Below are 18018 nucleotides of genomic sequence, written 5' to 3'. Positions count from 1 at the left end.
TCATCCAATGTCAAAACCTGCCTCCAACTGATTAGTTAATGCAGATCAGCTGAGTGAAGGTAATAACTAGCCTAAACACTGCTAGTCATTCATGATAGAAACCCTTGTGAGTTTCGCTACATAGAACGGTAAAATACTAATACCAGTCTAAATGAACATAGAAACCTATTCATAATTTATTTAGCCATAAGAAATTGTTAGTGTTAGTGAAGTCTCACACAGCTAAAGAAAGGACAGGGTGTCCATGTTAAATTACCGGACCAGTAAAATCCACTGATTTGGCTAGATTTCTTTCTACCAGTCTTTCTCCTCTAGTTTCTCATGGCCCTGAGGCTGAAACGAAGGCGAGAATTGAGCACACTGAGGACTGAGGAGAGTAGAGCACGCTGGAGATTGATGGTTATCACCGTGTGCTGTGTGCTAGTCATACTAGCAACCTTGATAGTGGGGTTGTACTTTAGTAAGAATTTATCGCCATGACATATACTTTCTCTGCCATCTTTTCTTCGTTGTAATGCTTTTCACTAACATATGACAACTGTTTTATCACTTTGGTTGCTTAATATAAAGCATTCTCTCTGTTTGTTTGTTTATTGGCTTACCTTCCAGCCATTAAGATGGTGAATACCAAGTTTTTCTTCTGCTCTGGCTCGCTAAGGTTTATTTCAATAGAAAAGGCATGTGATGGAAAGGCTGACTGTGCAGATGGTGAGGACGAAATCACATGTGTATCCAAACTGCGGACCAATGACACGTATCCAGGTGATTATGCACTCTTGTACTCTTAAAACATGTTCCAGTGTGTTGTTTTCATTGCAATGCCACAGAACAACATTTTGGGTTCCCTAAAGTACCTTTTAGTCAATAATTCTTAGTCATTTTTATTTTTTATATCAATTTCTTATGTGATAAACATGTTTCTGTAAGAATGTGTTTGTTTAACCTTTTTGACTGTAAAGAACCTTTAGTGAAATGGAAAGGTGATGTTGAGGGTCATTCATGGAACCAGAGATGCCAATAAAGAACCTTTATTTTTACACCACTTGCAATGAATTTGTAGGTGAGCGTGTGTTTCATCTATATTTACCTATATGTAGTGAGGTTGATGGGAGACAGACTGGTCGTGCAGGTGTTCATTAATGAGGGTGGCTGGAGAACAGTGTGTGCTGATAACTGGAGGACAAAGCACACGCGGTTAACCTGTCAACAACTGGGCTATACAGCGTAAGCAGAGCACTCACATGGCACAATGTGTTTTTTTTTTTTTTTTGTTTGTTTTTTTTAATCAATTACCATTAGCAAATAAGCTGTAAAACCACATATGAGTGCAGTCATATTTCAATTTATGTAACGAAGAAATCTGATCACCTTCCCATTGATTGCAGTATAAAGCAGTGCTTTTGTAATACAGTGTTTATTCTGGAAATATTCCACTACAGGAGTCCACGAAGTACGCGAGTCCCGGTGAGGAGTCTGCTCTTCAACCCTCAAAATGCATTTGCTATAGTCAGCAATGACTCCACACACTCTGACATCCAGAGTTTCCTCTCAGTCAGGTGAGATACACTTGCTATGAGGTGATTTTGTGATATTCTGCACATAAAATGATCACATTGTCATTTATATAAAGAAATAATGATGTGCTCTCTCACAGTGACAAATGTGTCTCCGGTTCAGTGGTGTCTGTGTCCTGCTCAGGTAAGACTGTTGAGGTGTGTGTGGATCAGGTGTGTGTGCGTACTAGAATTTAGCTTCGTTCAATTCATAAGCTGGAATTGGAATTTAATTGGCCCCAGCACCCACAAAGTTGAACAGGAATGACAGGAATTGGAATTGAGTTGAAAGACATTAAATATTCTGCATGTGCCAACACGGTCCATACATCTATTTGTATATAAAGTTTAGAAAATAAATGAGCTTTTCTATTTTTATTTATTTATTTATTTATTTATTTATTTATTTATTTATTTAATAACATTGACGCAAGACATCCAACTTTCAAACTTTCCTTTGTTCTTTTTTTTTTTTTTTCCCAGTTTTAATTATTTTCATTACTCATTATTCATTATTCAAATTTTAGTTCCAGTTTGCTGTTTTTCAATTCAAATTCAAGAATTATAAAGTATATTAATATCTTGTTTGTTCATGTGTCTGATTATTCTAAATGTCTCCACTTGGTTTATACAGACTGTGGAGAGGTGGTGGGAGAGGACCGTATTGTTGGTGGGGTGGATACTGCAGTCGAACACTGGCCATGGCAGGTTAGTCTTCAGTGGAACCACCAGCACGTTTGTGGAGGAGCATTACTGTCCACACGCTGGATCATATCAGCTGCTCACTGTTTCACAGGGTAAGTCATTCACAAATGCATGCGTGTCCTAAAACTGAATTTTAGTCAAAAGCATTTTGATTTTATTCAGTTTCCCCCTACATAACTCTGTTGACTAATGAAATGTCTTAAAGGGGTCATCGGATGCAAAGTTAACTTTTACATGTTGTTTTAACATAAATGTGTGTTGGCAGTGTATGTACACATCTACCCTATAATGACAAAAATTCACATAGGGACATAGACAAGAATGGCTCCTAAGCGATTGAGGTGTTCTGTTGTTGGATGTAATAATGAACATTTAGTCCTGACATCTGAGCCGCTGAAGATGCAGTGGATTACATTTGTTTGTGAAGGGAATGCACCTCCCGATCTACACATCCGTCTATGTTTGTGCATATCATTTGTGATCCAGCTTCACCTACAGCAGAAGTGAGTATAAGGGTTTATTTTAATGAATAAATGCAATCGCCTTTCCTAATAACATGCTAGTTAGCAAGTGTAGCTGCTAAAAGCAGCTAAATGCGGCTACAGTAAACCGAGCACGGCTAGTCACTCCACAGAAGAGAGGGGCGGGGTGAGCAGAGCTCATTTGTATTTAAAGGAACATGCAACAGAATGGGTTGATTTCTTCAGAACTGATTTTGACAGGGTAAAAAGGGTGGGGGGTGTGTGTGTGTTTTTTTTTTTTTTTTTTTTTTTTTTTTAACACTACCATTGAGAATTTTTAACCAAAGTATATTATAAACTTTTCATTAAGACCATAAAGAATCATATCAACATATGGAAAATGGGCATCCGATGACCCCTTTAAATGGGTAAACCAAATCCAATTGCTTTTGAATACTTTTTTTTTACTTTACTTTACAACTGAGTCAGTTGATCCACTTGAATGTTGTTTTGTGACTTGCTGCGTCTCTCTTTCACTACATGAACTCTCAGCCGGACACAAGAGTTGAGTCGATGGACTGTGGTGTTGGGTCAGACCGAAGTGGTGGCATCCAGGGGTGTCAGCGTAGAGATGATTGTGGTTCACAAGGACTACAGTCGCTTGAGTAATGACTTTGACATCGCCATGCTAAAACTCGCCTGGCCTGTCACTGTTGGAGGTACGGTACTTCATTTATCCATTCTGATTAGCTGATTTCTTAGATCAGATTTCAAATGAGTCTCGATGATTATATAAGAGTGACGTTTCTCGAGTCCCACTTCATCTGTAACGGTTTTTTCCCTCATAATTTCCCTCCTTTGCTGCTAGTTTGACATTTAAGATGCTGTATGAAACCCCCAAGCAAGAGATCTCCCATTAGAGGAAAAAATACAACTTTTTGCTCACCCGCCTGTTGTATATGGATTACACCCTCATGTGGATCTCTGTTCAGTTAAAGGTGGTTCATAGTTCCGGTTCATAGATGGCTCCAAAAAGATGAAAAAATAAAAAGGCGGTCCATACAATATGATGCATTGTAAAACATAAAACAAGGATCACTTACAGTATGCTTTGCTTATTTTTAAATTAAAAGGATAGTTCACCCATATTAAGATATTTTTGCTGAAATCCGAGAGCTTTCTGACCTTGCATAGACCGCAACACAACTGGCATGTTCAAAGCCTAGAAAGGTAGTAAGGACATTGTTAAAATATTCCATGTGACATTAGTGGTTCAGCCGTAATATTATGATGATACAAGATTACTTTTTGTGTGCAAAGAAAACAAAAATCATGACTTCATTCAACAATTTTGTCTCTTCCGTGTCAGTCGACGTGAATTTACAAGAGTACCACAAACTAGAATCCGGATGTGCTGCGCCTTGTTTGCAAGCAGAGGAATGCATATACATGCGTCATCGTACTCTTGTAAACGTGTGTCAAAGGAATGAATATTTTTAATAAAGTCATTGTTTTTTGTTTTCTTTGCACACAAAAAGTATTCTCATTACTCATAGGGTGAGTAACTAATGACAGAATTTTCATTTTTGGGTGAACTATCCCTTTAATTCTTTTCAGAAGCCTTAATGTGTTTCGCATTCTAAAGCAGTAGTATCAGTAGTTAGTTAGGTCATAATGTTTATCATCGAACAAAAGGCCCAAATAAATGTCATTAGCTATAGGTCTCATTTTCATTCTATCCTTAGAATCGATCTTGCCAGTTTGTTTACCCCCACACCAGCTGTCTGTGAAGGAGATGCTTGTGGTGACTGGATGGGGAATGCTAAAGGAGAAGGGTAAGAGAAAGTGGCTTTGTCGCTTCATGGATAAGTGGTAACTCAAATAAGGCAGAACTGTGAACAACTTCTACCTATTTAAATCAGCAATCTGCTTACAGTTTAGTTTCTCCCACATTCTTTATATTGTTTTGTCTCTGGCTTTTCCACATTCTTATTTTACACAGGTGAGCTGCCCTCTGTGCTGCAGAAAGCTTCAGTGCCACTGATTGACAGGTCAGAGTGTTCCAAGCCCTCTGTTTATGGTTCCGCCATAACTCCCAGAATGCTTTGTGCTGGATTCCTCGAAGGAAACATAGATGCGTGTCAGGTAACAACAAAAAATGAAAAATCAAATACAGGTTCCCTTCAGAAGAGATATACATCATTGCCTCTGCATCCAAAAAAAAAAAAAAAAAAAACCATTGTGCTTTTTCAGGGGGACAGTGGTGGTCCACTAGTTTACCTTTCATCTCGTTGGCAGTTGTTGGGTGTAGTGAGTTGGGGAGTGGGCTGTGCACGAGAGGGAAAACCTGGAGTTTACACTGACGTTAGTCAGCTTCTCAACTGGATCTACACTGTAATGGAGGTATGATTCACATGGTTGTGCACATTCATATATAAGAGAAAATATTGAGATTGAATGTCATGTTTCAGATGCATCCATGAGACGGTGAACCATGGACGGATCACGTTTTTGTGACGCAGGAGGAAAGTAAACAAATCACCTCAGTGTGTTAGTTCAGAAATCAGTGTTCTCAAATCTAGAATCTAGATAATTTGACATTTTATGTCAAAACATGCTTTTATAGTCTCACTAGTCGCATTGTCACAGTTTTCCAGTTAGTCTATTGTATGTTCATTGTCAAGCTATTTTAATTATTATTTTTTTCTTACCAAATGCATTTAGAAAGCAAAAAATAAATAAAATAATAAAGCTCTTACTTAATGCATTTACTAATCCAGCACACGTCACAACCTTTATTTTATCCAAAACATTTTATTTTAGTTGCTTCTTATAATAAAGAAATATAAGTATGTATGACTGTGCAGTCCAATGGGGAATAACAGGCCTGCACTCTGATTTAAGGAAACGATGGAATCAAGAATTCTAGACTGTGGGCTGAGTGGAGCATCTATGATACAGTGTTTTACATTCAGTTTTACAGGGACTGATTTCAAACAATGTCTACTGTCTGTGTTGAGCTGAGACTGTCTATTAGGTTTGGTGTAAATTCCAAGTTATTTTCTAAACTACTCCTCCAAGGCAGTGTTCCTTCTGACTCTGTGGACTTGTGAGTCCTTGAGGCCTCTATTCCCCTTGGTCTTACATTTTTGTCTTAACAGTCTGGTGTAGCTCAGCATTCATAAAGCATCTGAATGCATCTAATTCAGGAAAAAAACAATCCCTCTGATGCTTTATCAACACTGTACAGTTTGCAGGGAAATTACTGTGAAAACAATTGACATGAGTTGTGCATGTATGATTTTTACAATTGAATTTCATTCAAAAGCAACTAGCTTGGGTTTATCAATTTAAGACATTTTCCCCATCCAAATGATTTCAAAGATAAACCGAAAGCAACCGAAGAAAATCAAACCAGAAATTTACCTTTTAATCAGTTTCTCCCACCTCCTCTATTATTGCTTTGCCTCTATTATTGGGTTTTCCACAGGTGAGCTGCCCTCAGCACTGCAGAAAGCTTCACATGCGTTTTTAGAATCACAGGTTGTGTGTACAGATATGCGCAATATCAGTGTATTTGGCTACAAGAAATAGGTGTTTGTGAGGTCTTAGAAATTTGCTTCAAATTCCAATAATAAAACATTAAAAGAGAAATGCAACTTTTTAGGAAAACATTCACCTTAAATATCTGTGGAAACCTCCCTTTTGCATTCCCTCCTAATGGCAACTCTAGTCTGTGATTTGGTTGAAAAATGTGTGATTACCACAATTAGGCCAAATATGACAAATAATAACTAATGCAACCGAAATTGATATGGTGTTAATTAAATAGTGCATTAATAAAGGGAAGACTGTAAGAAGGATAACATTAATTAAAAGCCCTAAGCCCAATATCAAGCAGAATATCAAACTCTCTCACTGAACGACCTGAGAAAACCTCGACTGTTCCAAAATCTTAAAAACATTAATGCAGAAATATTAAAGGCAAGTTTAGCAATGATATGACAAACATGTCTGAATAAGAGGTAGTACAAGTGCTTTGAAAATGTATTAATGTACCTTTCCAATATTACTCCTATTAAAAGAAGCTAAATGCCCTCTGAATGTATATTGCTTAAATGACCTGTGTGCCATTACAAGATTATCACAACTGAAAAAAAGAGAATCAGTGACATTATCACAACTGTTTGTTAAAGTGACCCTTTAACAAACAGAATTACAATCATTTCAGGTACTGTTAACAAATGAAATAATTAAAAAAAAACAAAAAAACAATGTATATACTGTTTCAATAGACACTATAGAATGTTACATAGGGGTATGAGAGGAGAGTTACTAGATATACAGTACACATTGCTTATAGATTTATCAGGTCCAAATACAGTATAAATTTATTAGATTTCCCCAAGACAGGTTTTGTGCTCTCTAGTTATAATGAACAAATCCACAATAAAGGTTTACAAATCTACAAGCAATTAATAAACTTTCACAACATCTGTCTAGACTGTTCTGGAGTAAACTCCTTTTGGCACTGAAAACAAGCTGCTTTTTCAAGGAAGACTTTTGAGAGTTTTGTGACCAACTTCACCCATGATTCACAGTAAAATTCACTAATAATTGCAAAATCCAACGGCCTGTAAAATTCTTTCAGGCATTCAGTAACAATAGGTGAGCCCTCTAAAGCAAATCAATAGATTTGTTGCAATATTATTTTGATAACTTGACTTAAATATTACATCTCTAAATAATTTATAACTAAAAGAGGTAAAATATATTTTTTAATGTGACTGGATAATCTTTTATCAGTCATTCAGTGTTTTGTACAGCACCTCTGTACTTTTAATAACAGATTATTGGGACGTTTTATCTATTTATTAATCATTTCATTTCTAATTAAATGAACAGACCTCTCTAGACTTGCTTGACGTCAGTCCCTTCTCTTGTCTCCACTGAATTCCCTGAATCCTTCAAGTGAAAGTTTGAAATGCTTATTAGCTAACTTCTGAAAACCTATATCCAGTCATGTCTCAATTATTAAATCTGTATTTACATGATATATACGGTTTCATTTAGTTAGTTGTTTTGCATGACTGCATGATGATGAGCTTATTGCCTTTAAATATTGCATTTTCATTATGATGTCATAAGGTGAGTTGCATGGTTTCAGATCACAGTATGTCTGTTTGCATTGAAAGGTTATATTATTTTTTTTCCATTTTTGGTATTCATATTTTCTTCAGCACGTAAATTCACCAAGCTATTTTTAGTTTCAAAGCTGATGATAATTATGTTCAGTATGTGACAATTTTGTTTCAATATTTCAGTAAAAAAGCATTACATATTATGTTTCTACTGTTATAGTCAGCCATGTACTCCTAAAACTTCTGGCCATTTAACACATGCTATAATGCATTGGAAATTATTTGAAGCAGCATTTTCAGTGTTTCATTCAGGGTTTTCTCTAAGAGGATACTGATTTCTACAGATTGTCAAGTATCATTCATTAGCTTGTATTGACTAACTGTTTGGTGGCTTTTGCTATTTTGCAGCGTATTGTTTTTATTTATTTATTTATTTATTTTCTTTTTTTTGCATTGTAATGTTCTGCATTGATTCAGTCATCCTCGCCAAAAGGTGGCGACAGAAGCATTAACAGGCACCTGTGTTTCATTTTCAAGCAAAAACGGTAATGAGGTTTATTTTGAACTGGACTCAAGACTGTTCAAATAAGGCCTAATTCTCCCTTCATGCTTATTACAATCAGAGTGCTGCTGGTTTTTTATTTTATATATATATATATATATTTTTTTTTTGCTCTATTCAGAGGTACTGCATTAAAACATGCAGTTGCATTAACCAGCTATGAGAGTCTGTCTCTGTCAGTGAAACGATGCATATCACTAGTGTCCCTCTAAACACATTTCCCTGTTGCATAACTAATCTTTCGATGGCCGTTTAACAAACAGGACTGCAATTTCTTTTCTTTTTTTTTTTAAACACAAGAAACCAAATCCTTTCACAACTATTTTAGTCAGGCACCTACAGTACATGTCAGGCCATGGGCCCTTCACAGTTTTACAGTCCAGTTCAATGAACTAAATGAATAGCATAGCTACATTTATCCCTGTCTCAAGCATTGTTGAAGAAAATATTTCATTTTTCTATCATAAGAATAAATATAGCCCACAGATTCGGTGTGGGCCAAGAAACTAAAGTGCGTGAGGCTGCATGTGTGGTGCATATTTAAATGCATATATAAATTGAAATATATGCAGAAATACATTATGCCCCTCTTTTTTATTCATATCCGTGTTTATGCATCAACTATATGTTTAAAATAAGTCATGTGAATATCATCCATGGTAAGGTTATGAATGAAAATCTTAAGAATTTTTTTTTACTATCATTGCTCTGTCATAAAAAAAGAAGTATAGCATTTGTAAACACGGATGTAAATGAACAGAGAGGGCACAGCATGATGGCTGATCTGTGTTTTCACGTGCATGTGTGACTGTGTTTGGCTGCACGATGTCATGCTTTCTTTGGTGTAGATTTGGAGCCCGACAGACCGTTCTCTGTGTTATCAATCCCTGAGGAGGTAACAAGGCACTCCTTACTGAAAAACAAAAACAAAAGAAAACAGGAAGAAATGGGTACAATGAGAGGGAGATCATATACACCATATATATGTTACTAAATACTACTAAAACTAATAACAACATATTTATTTTATATCAATTATTTTATAATTTATTTTCTAGAAATCTTTCTAGTCTGTTTGCTTATGTGTACATCCTAAAGATTGCCATGAACTCACTTTTTTTCCTCAATCTTTGCAAGTACGAACAGAGTGAAGTTCTTTAGCAGCATGAAGGCCATTAACAAAGCGATGAATCCGCCAACACAGGAGGCAATGATGATGGTGAGTGTGTTATCAACCTCCCTTACTGAGAACGGGGCAGGCAGAGAATACAAAAAAGGAAATGAGAGAGAAGAAAAAAGGCAAAGTTATTTTAATAATGACCTTGAAATGTGACGTTCAGGTATTATTCTCTCTCTGTAACTTCCTCTCCTACCACCCTGCAACACTTACGTTCCTCTACTACATATAGAGTGAAAAAGGCGCTGTGATTCTTGCCCTTCTCTTTGGGGTTTTTGCCAAAGCAGGTGTAGACACCGGCATCCTCAAATGTTACATTCCAAAGCAGGATGGAGATGTTATTTTCTTTACTGGAGCCAACGTACTCCACCCTCTCACGGTAAACGTTCACTTTATTTGGCTCCACATGATCCGTTGGAATCACAGAATCAGCCACCTGATTGGGAAACAGAACTGTCAGTTATTAATGTTCAACTGGGCATATGTGAATTTCAACTAACACTGACTCAAGATACGTTTTTTTGTCATTCAGACTAATTACTGCAGTGCAAATTTATATCTTAAATATTATATCTTATTATATCTTTGTTACATGTTTGATACTTGAAAGGACACTTGCAATGTGCTGCACAGAATATGACACTGAGAAATAATACCAAGTCAATGGAATGATTTGTAAAAACTGCTCCCCTTTCACTTCAAGTGCCCTTGAAGGCATACAAACCCAGCTGAAGATAAAGTATGTGTTTCTATTTATACTTCCGCCCAATCAATATTAGCAACAGTAACTCATTTTAAAATGTTTTGGATGTTGTCTTAAGTAAATAAAAGTGTCCTGCTACATCCTGATCAGTGTTGGGAAGGTTACTTTGGAAATGTAATAGGGTACAGATTACAAGTTATTTGGTTTAAAATGTAATAAGTAGTGTAACTTTTCAATTACTTTATTAAAGTAATGTAACTTATTACTTTTAATTACTTTTTGATCACTTTTCTAATTTTCTTGTATTTTCAACTGTTAATCAGTTTGAAACATTTAAACCAGGCAGAGTTAACCTTACTGTAGCACTCAACACTGATTACTGTCAGACTTTCAAAATCCTTCATCACTTGCTGAGCAAAGTTGCTAGCAAACGGCAAGTTCAAACTAGACATTTTAGGGATACAGTGCAGTCATACCACTTTTCTTACACAACATTTCACCACATAAATAATTAAGTAGTAGTACTAGTTTGTTAGTTATCTTACAATCCATTACAGTGTACAAAAAAAAAAAAAAAAGAAAAAAAAATGGCTGCAGCTGCGTTTGTATGAAACAATAGAGCGAGTCCACGATGCCAGGATGACAGAATTAAGAAATTGTCTACATAATATTGAATTGAGCTTTAATATTTTATTAGCTAACCAAACGCAAAGCTTCCGCCAAGTAAAACTATCAAGCATATAGCACTGACTTAAGTTGCCCCGAATGAGTCTGAGTTATTAGCTTTTACCAGTTGTTATCAGGGAATAACATACCTTGGAATGTCATGACTGACCAATCAGAGTCAAGCATTCCACAGAGCCATGTAATAATTTATTTCAAAGCACAGCCACCACAAATGCAGACTTTTTTTTTTTTTTTTTTTTTTTTTTTTTACTTTTTTTGGGGGGCTTTTTATGCCTTTTATTGTGATAGGACAGTAGAGAGATGACAGGAAAGAGCTGGTAGGAGAAAGCTGAGCGGGATTAGCAAATGGCCTCAAGACGGGAATCGAACTCAGGCCATCGTGAGCGCAGTTGAGCTATATGTAACCACGAGGCTATTGGCGCCAATGCCCCAAATCACTCAACAGCTCTTATTTACTTTGAGATCATTGCAAGGTTAAATACAGATGTGAAATCATAAAATAGTTTAATAGATATGAAACTGGGTTTGAAATCAAATGTTTGCATACTTATGACAGAAAACACTAGCATCTAACAATGCCTTGGAAAAAATCTTAAAAAATAAAGTTTGTGCGTAAACCCAAATAGGAAATAAAACAGTTATCAAATAAGCACGTGTCCTATTCTGTGTCCTAAACTTGGACACAGTTCAGGTGGGGGTGGGTGTGAGAAAAAATTCAGATGTAATCCCCTTTGTAATCACTGGCATTTTTCAAAAGTAACTGTAATTTAATTACACATTTTTTTCTCAGTAACTGTAACTAATTACAATTACATTTATTTTGTAATTAAATTACGTAATTCCGTTACATGTAACTAGTTACTGCCCAAACACTGTGTATAACTGAGCACGTTAGATATGTAAAGGATAATCCACATAGAGTAGTTAATTATCACTAAAATACACGTCGAGGACGTGACTCGGACGCCTGAAAGGTTTGTTTTATATTATCCAGCTTATTACACAGCTGCTTACCAAATAAATATGTTGACATGAAATACTGAAAGTCTACTACAACATATAAAACAATCGGTAGTGACAAGGCGAACACTGCAACAATGCTAACGGTAGATATACTGAAGTCCTCTGAACTTATCATCATCACTACAATCTACAACTGAGACACAAGATGGCGCCAGTTGCGTTTGTATAACAGCGAGCTTCATGTCTGACCGCTGGATGGCGCGAACATACGACCGTCTGTGCAAAGAAATACACGAGCTTTATTTCTAAGTTTAAATGAGATTTTAAATCGCAAAGTTTCAATGTGGTCACTTTTGATTCCTCAATACTGTTTGTTGCTGTTGTTAGTAAGCCTGATAGGAAATATTTTGGTTGTGTTTATAGTATTCTATTCTATTCTATGCAAATGACTTGCAGTTGTACCATTATATATGCATATTCTCCTTATTAGTGAAGTAAAGTATTTGAGTATCCCATGATTATTAAACTGAATATCTGTTACCTTCTGCATGGTGCCGTTATCATTGAACTCCCATTTGAAGTAGAGGTTAGTGATCCCAATACAGCTGGCATAGGTGCAGGGCAGAAGGACTGTGCTGCCGTTTACTGCTTCCAGAAATGGAATCTTACCAGTAGACATCTCTAGAGCATGAACGCAACACACGCCTGAAACAGCAAAAGAGAAAGCAGATGAAGACGGTAAACATGAAATCAAACGTAGTCACTTGAGTCAACCTGAAGAGAGAGAAGAAAATCTATCAAAGGTCAAGATCTATTAATGACAAACTGACGCATGCATAAACACACATATACATTGCACACGTTTCCATTCATTCTCTCATGCTTTCTCACATAAAGATTATGTTGCCGTACTTTCATGAATCGTAGGGGGCTTAGTCCCACAGCCTTCTAGTTACTAGTCCAGAGTTGTAATCTACTGTGCCACACTGCATTATTTTACCTGCTGTATACTGTGTGGGGTACTGCCAGCCTTTGGAGAACATGTCTTTTAGTGGTTAATTTCAGCACTCAGACATGGTAAAATAAATAAATCATGCTTAAAATGTCCTAAGACTTTGTAGTGTCAATAAATATAATTAGTAAAGTACAAAACCTCACAAAGCAATCCCCAAATAACTTCATTTTCAGTCGTGGTTTAGAAAGTGTCTACTAAATGCATTAACACAATGAAATATATTCAACAAAATAATTTTAGTAAAATAATAACAATGATAATAGGAAAATAAAACTAAATGAATACATAATCATAAATTCACTTTGTTAAATAAATAAATAAATAATATACAAACACAGTTTATGGATGGTTCTCTGTGGTGTTTTCTACCGTGCAGAAAACAGCTGATTATAGAGTTTGAATATGTCAGCATATAGTTCAAGGTTCATATAACAGCTTTCACATTTCAGATGTGGTTCTACAGAGATACTGTTTCATGTGCATAGCATTTTTTAGTCATCTATTTTTAACTTTCTCTGTTCTTGGTGTTTACTATTAATTTTATGGTCTTCTATTACTGTGAAACGCATAAGAGGCATAATTTAATGAGTGATATAATTATATACATCTTTTCTCATTTCACTGTGACTATGAATTTGTTGATACTCATGATACATGAATGCAATTTGCAAGCTGACAATGAAACTGCATGTCTGGATATTGAAAGTTCATATACATAACATATATAGAATATATAACATCTATAACTGTAACCATAAATGTATATATTGTGCACATTTTACATACTAGACTGTTGCAGATGAAAAATAAGCAGGCTGTGGTGACCTTACATACACACCTGGGCTCTAGAAGTTTGCTTGGCACGCAATGTGACAGAATGAACACGTGCCGGCGTGAGAGTGCCGAGTTTACACAGCTGTGTAACTTGTCAGGAGACGTTACATGAGCACTGAAAAGGTCCTACCAGTCAACTGTATCCTTTCATGAGATATTTTAAACCAGGAAACAAGTGATCATGGAAACACTGTGTACTCAGTGTTGATTTAATCAACATGCTTGTCATCATGTTCTCTAAGAGACATTGTGCTTCCGTTACACAAACGTAGTCTGCTGCTTTACCCCAGAGAATCATTTAATTGCACAGAAATCGATGAGGAAAAAGTCTTGTGAGACTTAATGATTCTCAGTAATGTATCTCCCAAAATACCTTAGAAGATAAGGTAAAGAAAGAAAATAAATGAATAAATTACAATATTTTGATGTACTATAAAATACAGTTGATGTGTGAAATGAATGTATGAAACCCCAGATTTTGAAATGGTATGATTAAAAATATTTCTAAAGCAAAGTTTGCCTCAAACAGTCATGATTTCTGGACATACTTGATTCTAGAGTCTATTAAATGGTAACCGTCAGCCTCTTTTTTTTATCTCAGCTCTCTTAAAAATATGTGATTAACTCAGCACAAGTAAAGATCTGTGATACTCCCCTTTACCAGCCATTAAAACAAAATTCACTACATTACTGTATGTACTCATCTTGCATAAGTCCGCGGTGATCCAAAGTACGTACTCTAGAGCAGCACGGGACGCCCCGTACACAGCTCTTACACACCTAATTCTCTGTCACTCATTAACAACCAAAATACGCCATCATAACTGACAAACAAAATTTGCAAACTACAAGCAAGACATATTCCTCAGAGCCATATCATGCCATATACAAATACAAACACAGCTTGATTTGTGATATGCAAGGCCAAATTTAAATGTTAAAACATTTTGCTTAATTAAATAATTTAGTGAAAACATTTCAGCATGATCAGAATTAAAATCTTGAGTCTGATTTGAAGTGACGATATGGTGAGAAAATTTTATTTCTGACCACAGTTTCCTGTGCGTAGTTCTGTTTTTAGGTCCCAGACATTTGAACCACTAACTAATGCTGACTTTGACACTTTATTCTACAGCTTCTCTGCAATGCAACATTAGGAGCGGGGTCTGTGTGCACGTGTCTAGGACATCACAGAAGTGCATAGAATTTGCAAGCTCACTGCTTTCAATATGAATTTTCAGTATGAAATTTAGTAAACAAATTGCAGTAAACTTTCATCTAAATTCATCTGGTCTGTTGTAATTTCAAAGTTTGTAAAGTTTTATTTATTTATTTATTTATATTAATTCTACATGACAACAGCATGTTTTCAGCAGAAGAAGATAGAAGAGAATCTTACCAATGACAAGTGTAAGAAGAAGACAAGACACAGTTCTTTCCGAGGTCACGCCGCCGCCTCCTTCTCTCAGATGACCTCTGCTCTGTGTCTCCATCCTGCACTTCACTTTCTTCTCCTTTCTCTTTGTCACGTGCACCTGCCTTCCTCAGCAGTTCACGTTCAGTTTCGTCAGTTTCCCAGAAGTCTTTGTTCCTTAAGATGCTGCCTGTGTGGCAAAGACTCCTGTACACTTCTCAGCAGTTGTGCACTAGATCAATCTGCACTTGCAGTTCCTAACATCAAACATAAGACTCCTCCTGTCAAAGGCCTGTCTGGGTCTCAAGAGATCTGGAAGCACAAGGATCTGCCCAGCTGGGAAGATGAAGTTTCTAGAACTCCATCTAACTTCGTTTTTTTGGTTGTTCGATTGCCCTCTGACCTGTGAAAAAGGGCAGCAAGACTTAAGTACATACAAAGAAGTAGTTATTAAAAAGTGATCATCTATAGCTATAACTATATTTGTTATAACCTCAAGAAGGGAGATCAACTGACAGAATCAACTAACGTCAGCAAGTTTTGAGGCAATTTACTGTAAGCTGGTTTGAATAAAAGTGTATATATATATATATATATATATATAATTTATTAATACTTTTTCTTGTATTATTATTTTAGTACATTTATTTATGTATATTTATTTATTTGGTCCAGTTTTATCTAACTGACATATTATATTGATAAAATACATATATATACACACACACACATACGTATTACAAGTACAAAGAAGCACAAAGGATCTCAACATATATTGGTTCTGAATGCAGTTACTGTAAACTTTTGTATTTGTGCATTAAGTTCATTATTCAGCATTATAATATATATTCACATTTCTGACTATGAAAAAGCAGCCAAAATGTTTGCAAATGACTCTAGAGCTGCGTGTTTTAGTGTCTGGTTGAGTCAGCGTGTGTGCGTTTCTGTGCCGTACCTCTGTTGAGCAGGTAAATCTGTGTGTCCTGTTTGGAGAAGCAGAGGGCATCAGTCCACAGAATATGCTGCACACAAATCCGCAGTGCTTTGGTCCCAATACTGCTCAGACACGCACACAAACACCCTATGACACACACACATACACACACTCTCACCGACGCACCTTTTGAGGGACACGCGTGATCCAGCCGGTAAAACAGAACTGAAGAGCATTGAAGCACTGGAGGTCTGGGGACAACTGCAGCTAGTCTGTTCAACAGCAGCCCCCCCTTCTCTCTCTCTCTCTCTCTCTGAAAAATCGGCTAAAATCTGGCTCACACTCAACTTTTCCCCTCCTTGGCTGACTGCCTGTCCCTCCCTTTCTTCCTCTCGCCCCTGCTATCTCTGCTCCTTTCCTCCCTCCTCCTCTCTCTCTCTGAGCTGTAAATGTGGGTTCAGGTTGTTAGGCGGTATTATTTGGGGTCCGGAGTCTCTTCTGCATTGCAGTTTTTAGAGAGGCAACAAGAAGGACAGCTCCAGATAGAAATATGAGGGGTCCGCCAGCACCACAACTGCTGGGATACACACCGATTAACAAAGACAGGGTGACGAGAGTTCGTTTGACCCCTATCAACAAGAGTGACATGTGTCACTGTCCCACATTGTGGAAGGCACATGAACGAATATGAGCAGACTGCACATGTGTACATTCGTCTGCAAAGTGAATGTGACTTTGAATATGTGTCTGTGTCCCGCTCTCCCACATCCATGATAGATTGGCAGAATTGAGTTTCCTATGACTCTGCATTTCTCAACCCCACCCCCTCCTATTGATAATAGGCTGCACCAGCAGTGTCAGGTTTTCCTGGATCAGGGCAATTGTCATCTGAGACCCAGAGACTTTCTGTACTTGGGAATTTGTGTGACTCCTAGTAATCTATATGTAAACTAGGATGTACTATGAATTGGTGTGAAGAGCTGTATTTGTATTTGCTGGTGAATCACTGAAACAAGAAACCATGATACAATGATCAGTTATTTAAATACTGAGGAAACACCAAGCTGACATATTCCAGGGATATTTGTTGTTGGGATGTCAAAAAATTTGTACATTTAGATAAAAGTTTTTACAGCAATTGTCAACGTCAAAATTATTGAGATGGTTAATCAAATCAAAGAAATCAAAGTCTTTATTGCTAAAATCAAAGTCTTTATTGGTCACAAAGGCTTTACTGTTCATGGAAACTGAACATTGTTTTAACTGTGAAAGAGAGCAATGTAACAATAGTGTGTCAGTAATATCCAGTGATGCAATCACTTACATTTTTTTTTTGTCCAATTTTGCCATTTTGAATTAAAGATATACACTCAGAAAATCTGTAAAAATAGGGCACAATATACTGTATAATTTGAAGGAATTTTTCCGTAATTATTTTTTACAGGTGTTTTACCAGTATTTTGAATTTTACACTTCATTGCATTGTGTTTTAGAGTTAACAGAAATGTCTGTAAAATTAATAGATAATGTTATGTGTAATGAGCTGCCAGTACTTTTTCTGTTATCCTATGGATTTATTTTTTACAGTGTAGGTTAAAAGGGTGCAAAAAATATACTTTTTGCCCATTTTTGGCCTCTAAGTAAAGTTTTTTTGGACACACTTCAGTTTGGGGACCAATTCTCACTATTAATTACAATGTAAAAAAAAAAAGTTGTTTTAACTTAAAGTGTGTGTTCATGCTGCCTTAAAATTTTAAGTTCAGTCAACATAAAACATTAAGCTGTACTACGTGACAGCTTGGATATTTGCGTTGAGTAAACTGAGAACACTTTTTTTAGTTGAAACAACTTAAGCTGAGGAGAGAAATA

The 18018-nt window shown here is 36.4% G+C and overlaps 2 protein-coding genes across 3 annotated transcripts; one reads left to right on the top strand and one right to left on the bottom strand.

Moving 5' to 3' along the window:
• The first annotated feature begins 71 nt into the window (after window positions 1–71).
• tmprss4b (transmembrane serine protease 4b) lies at window positions 72–5477 on the top strand. 2 transcript variants are annotated; one of them, XM_051110596.1, is made up of 12 exons: window positions 72–128; window positions 302–460; window positions 610–762; window positions 1098–1224; window positions 1440–1556; window positions 1655–1698; window positions 2188–2350; window positions 3272–3438; window positions 4465–4554; window positions 4722–4864; window positions 4973–5122; window positions 5191–5477. In XM_051110596.1, exons 2-12 carry the CDS (start codon window positions 322–324, stop codon window positions 5200–5202), a joined length of 1305 nt encoding a protein of 434 aa, XP_050966553.1. In that variant the 5' UTR covers window positions 72–128; window positions 302–321; the 3' UTR covers window positions 5203–5477. The 2 variants fall into 2 exon arrangements, with proteins under 2 accessions (XP_050966553.1, XP_050966552.1); XM_051110595.1 differs by having other exon boundaries at window positions 89–460.
• A 38-nt stretch (window positions 5478–5515) lies between these two features.
• Window positions 5516–16502, bottom strand: scn4bb (sodium channel, voltage-gated, type IV, beta b). The gene is made up of 7 exons (XM_051110598.1): window positions 16336–16502; window positions 16171–16198; window positions 15201–15618; window positions 12494–12657; window positions 9813–10035; window positions 9537–9666; window positions 5516–9335 (listed from the first exon to the last, which is right to left on the bottom strand). The coding sequence occupies exons 3-7, from the start codon at window positions 15292–15294 to the stop codon at window positions 9251–9253; spliced, it is 696 nt and encodes a 231-aa protein (XP_050966555.1). The 5' UTR covers window positions 15295–15618; window positions 16171–16198; window positions 16336–16502; the 3' UTR covers window positions 5516–9250.
• Window positions 16503–18018: the final 1516 nt, after the last annotated feature.

This window comes from Labeo rohita, chromosome 5, assembly GCF_022985175.1.
Source record: "Labeo rohita strain BAU-BD-2019 chromosome 5, IGBB_LRoh.1.0, whole genome shotgun sequence".
Taxonomy (NCBI): Eukaryota; Metazoa; Chordata; class Actinopteri; order Cypriniformes; family Cyprinidae; genus Labeo; species Labeo rohita.
The sequence above is the reverse complement of the archived record's forward strand: the minus strand, read 5'-3'. Positions and strand labels throughout refer to the sequence as shown.

Coding starts and splice junctions, on each gene's coding strand:
- tmprss4b (XM_051110596.1), top strand. CDS start 322: ATGGCCCTGAGGCTGAAACGAAGGCGAGAATTGAGCACACTGAGGACT. Junction 461..609: donor GATAGTGGGGTTGTACTTTA/GTAAGAATTTAT, acceptor CTTACCTTCCAG/CCATTAAGATGGTGAATACC. Junction 2,351..3,271: donor GCTGCTCACTGTTTCACAGG/GTAAGTCATTCA, acceptor ATGAACTCTCAG/CCGGACACAAGAGTTGAGTC.
- scn4bb (XM_051110598.1), bottom strand. CDS start 15,294: ATGGAGACACAGAGCAGAGGTCATCTGAGAGAAGGAGGCGGCGGCGTG. Junction 12,658..15,200: donor TCTTCTTACACTTGTCATTG/GTAAGATTCTCT, acceptor TTGCTGTTTCAG/GCGTGTGTTGCGTTCATGCT. Junction 9,336..9,536: donor GCAAAGATTGAGGAAAAAAA/GTGAGTTCATGG, acceptor TTTGTTTTTCAG/TAAGGAGTGCCTTGTTACCT.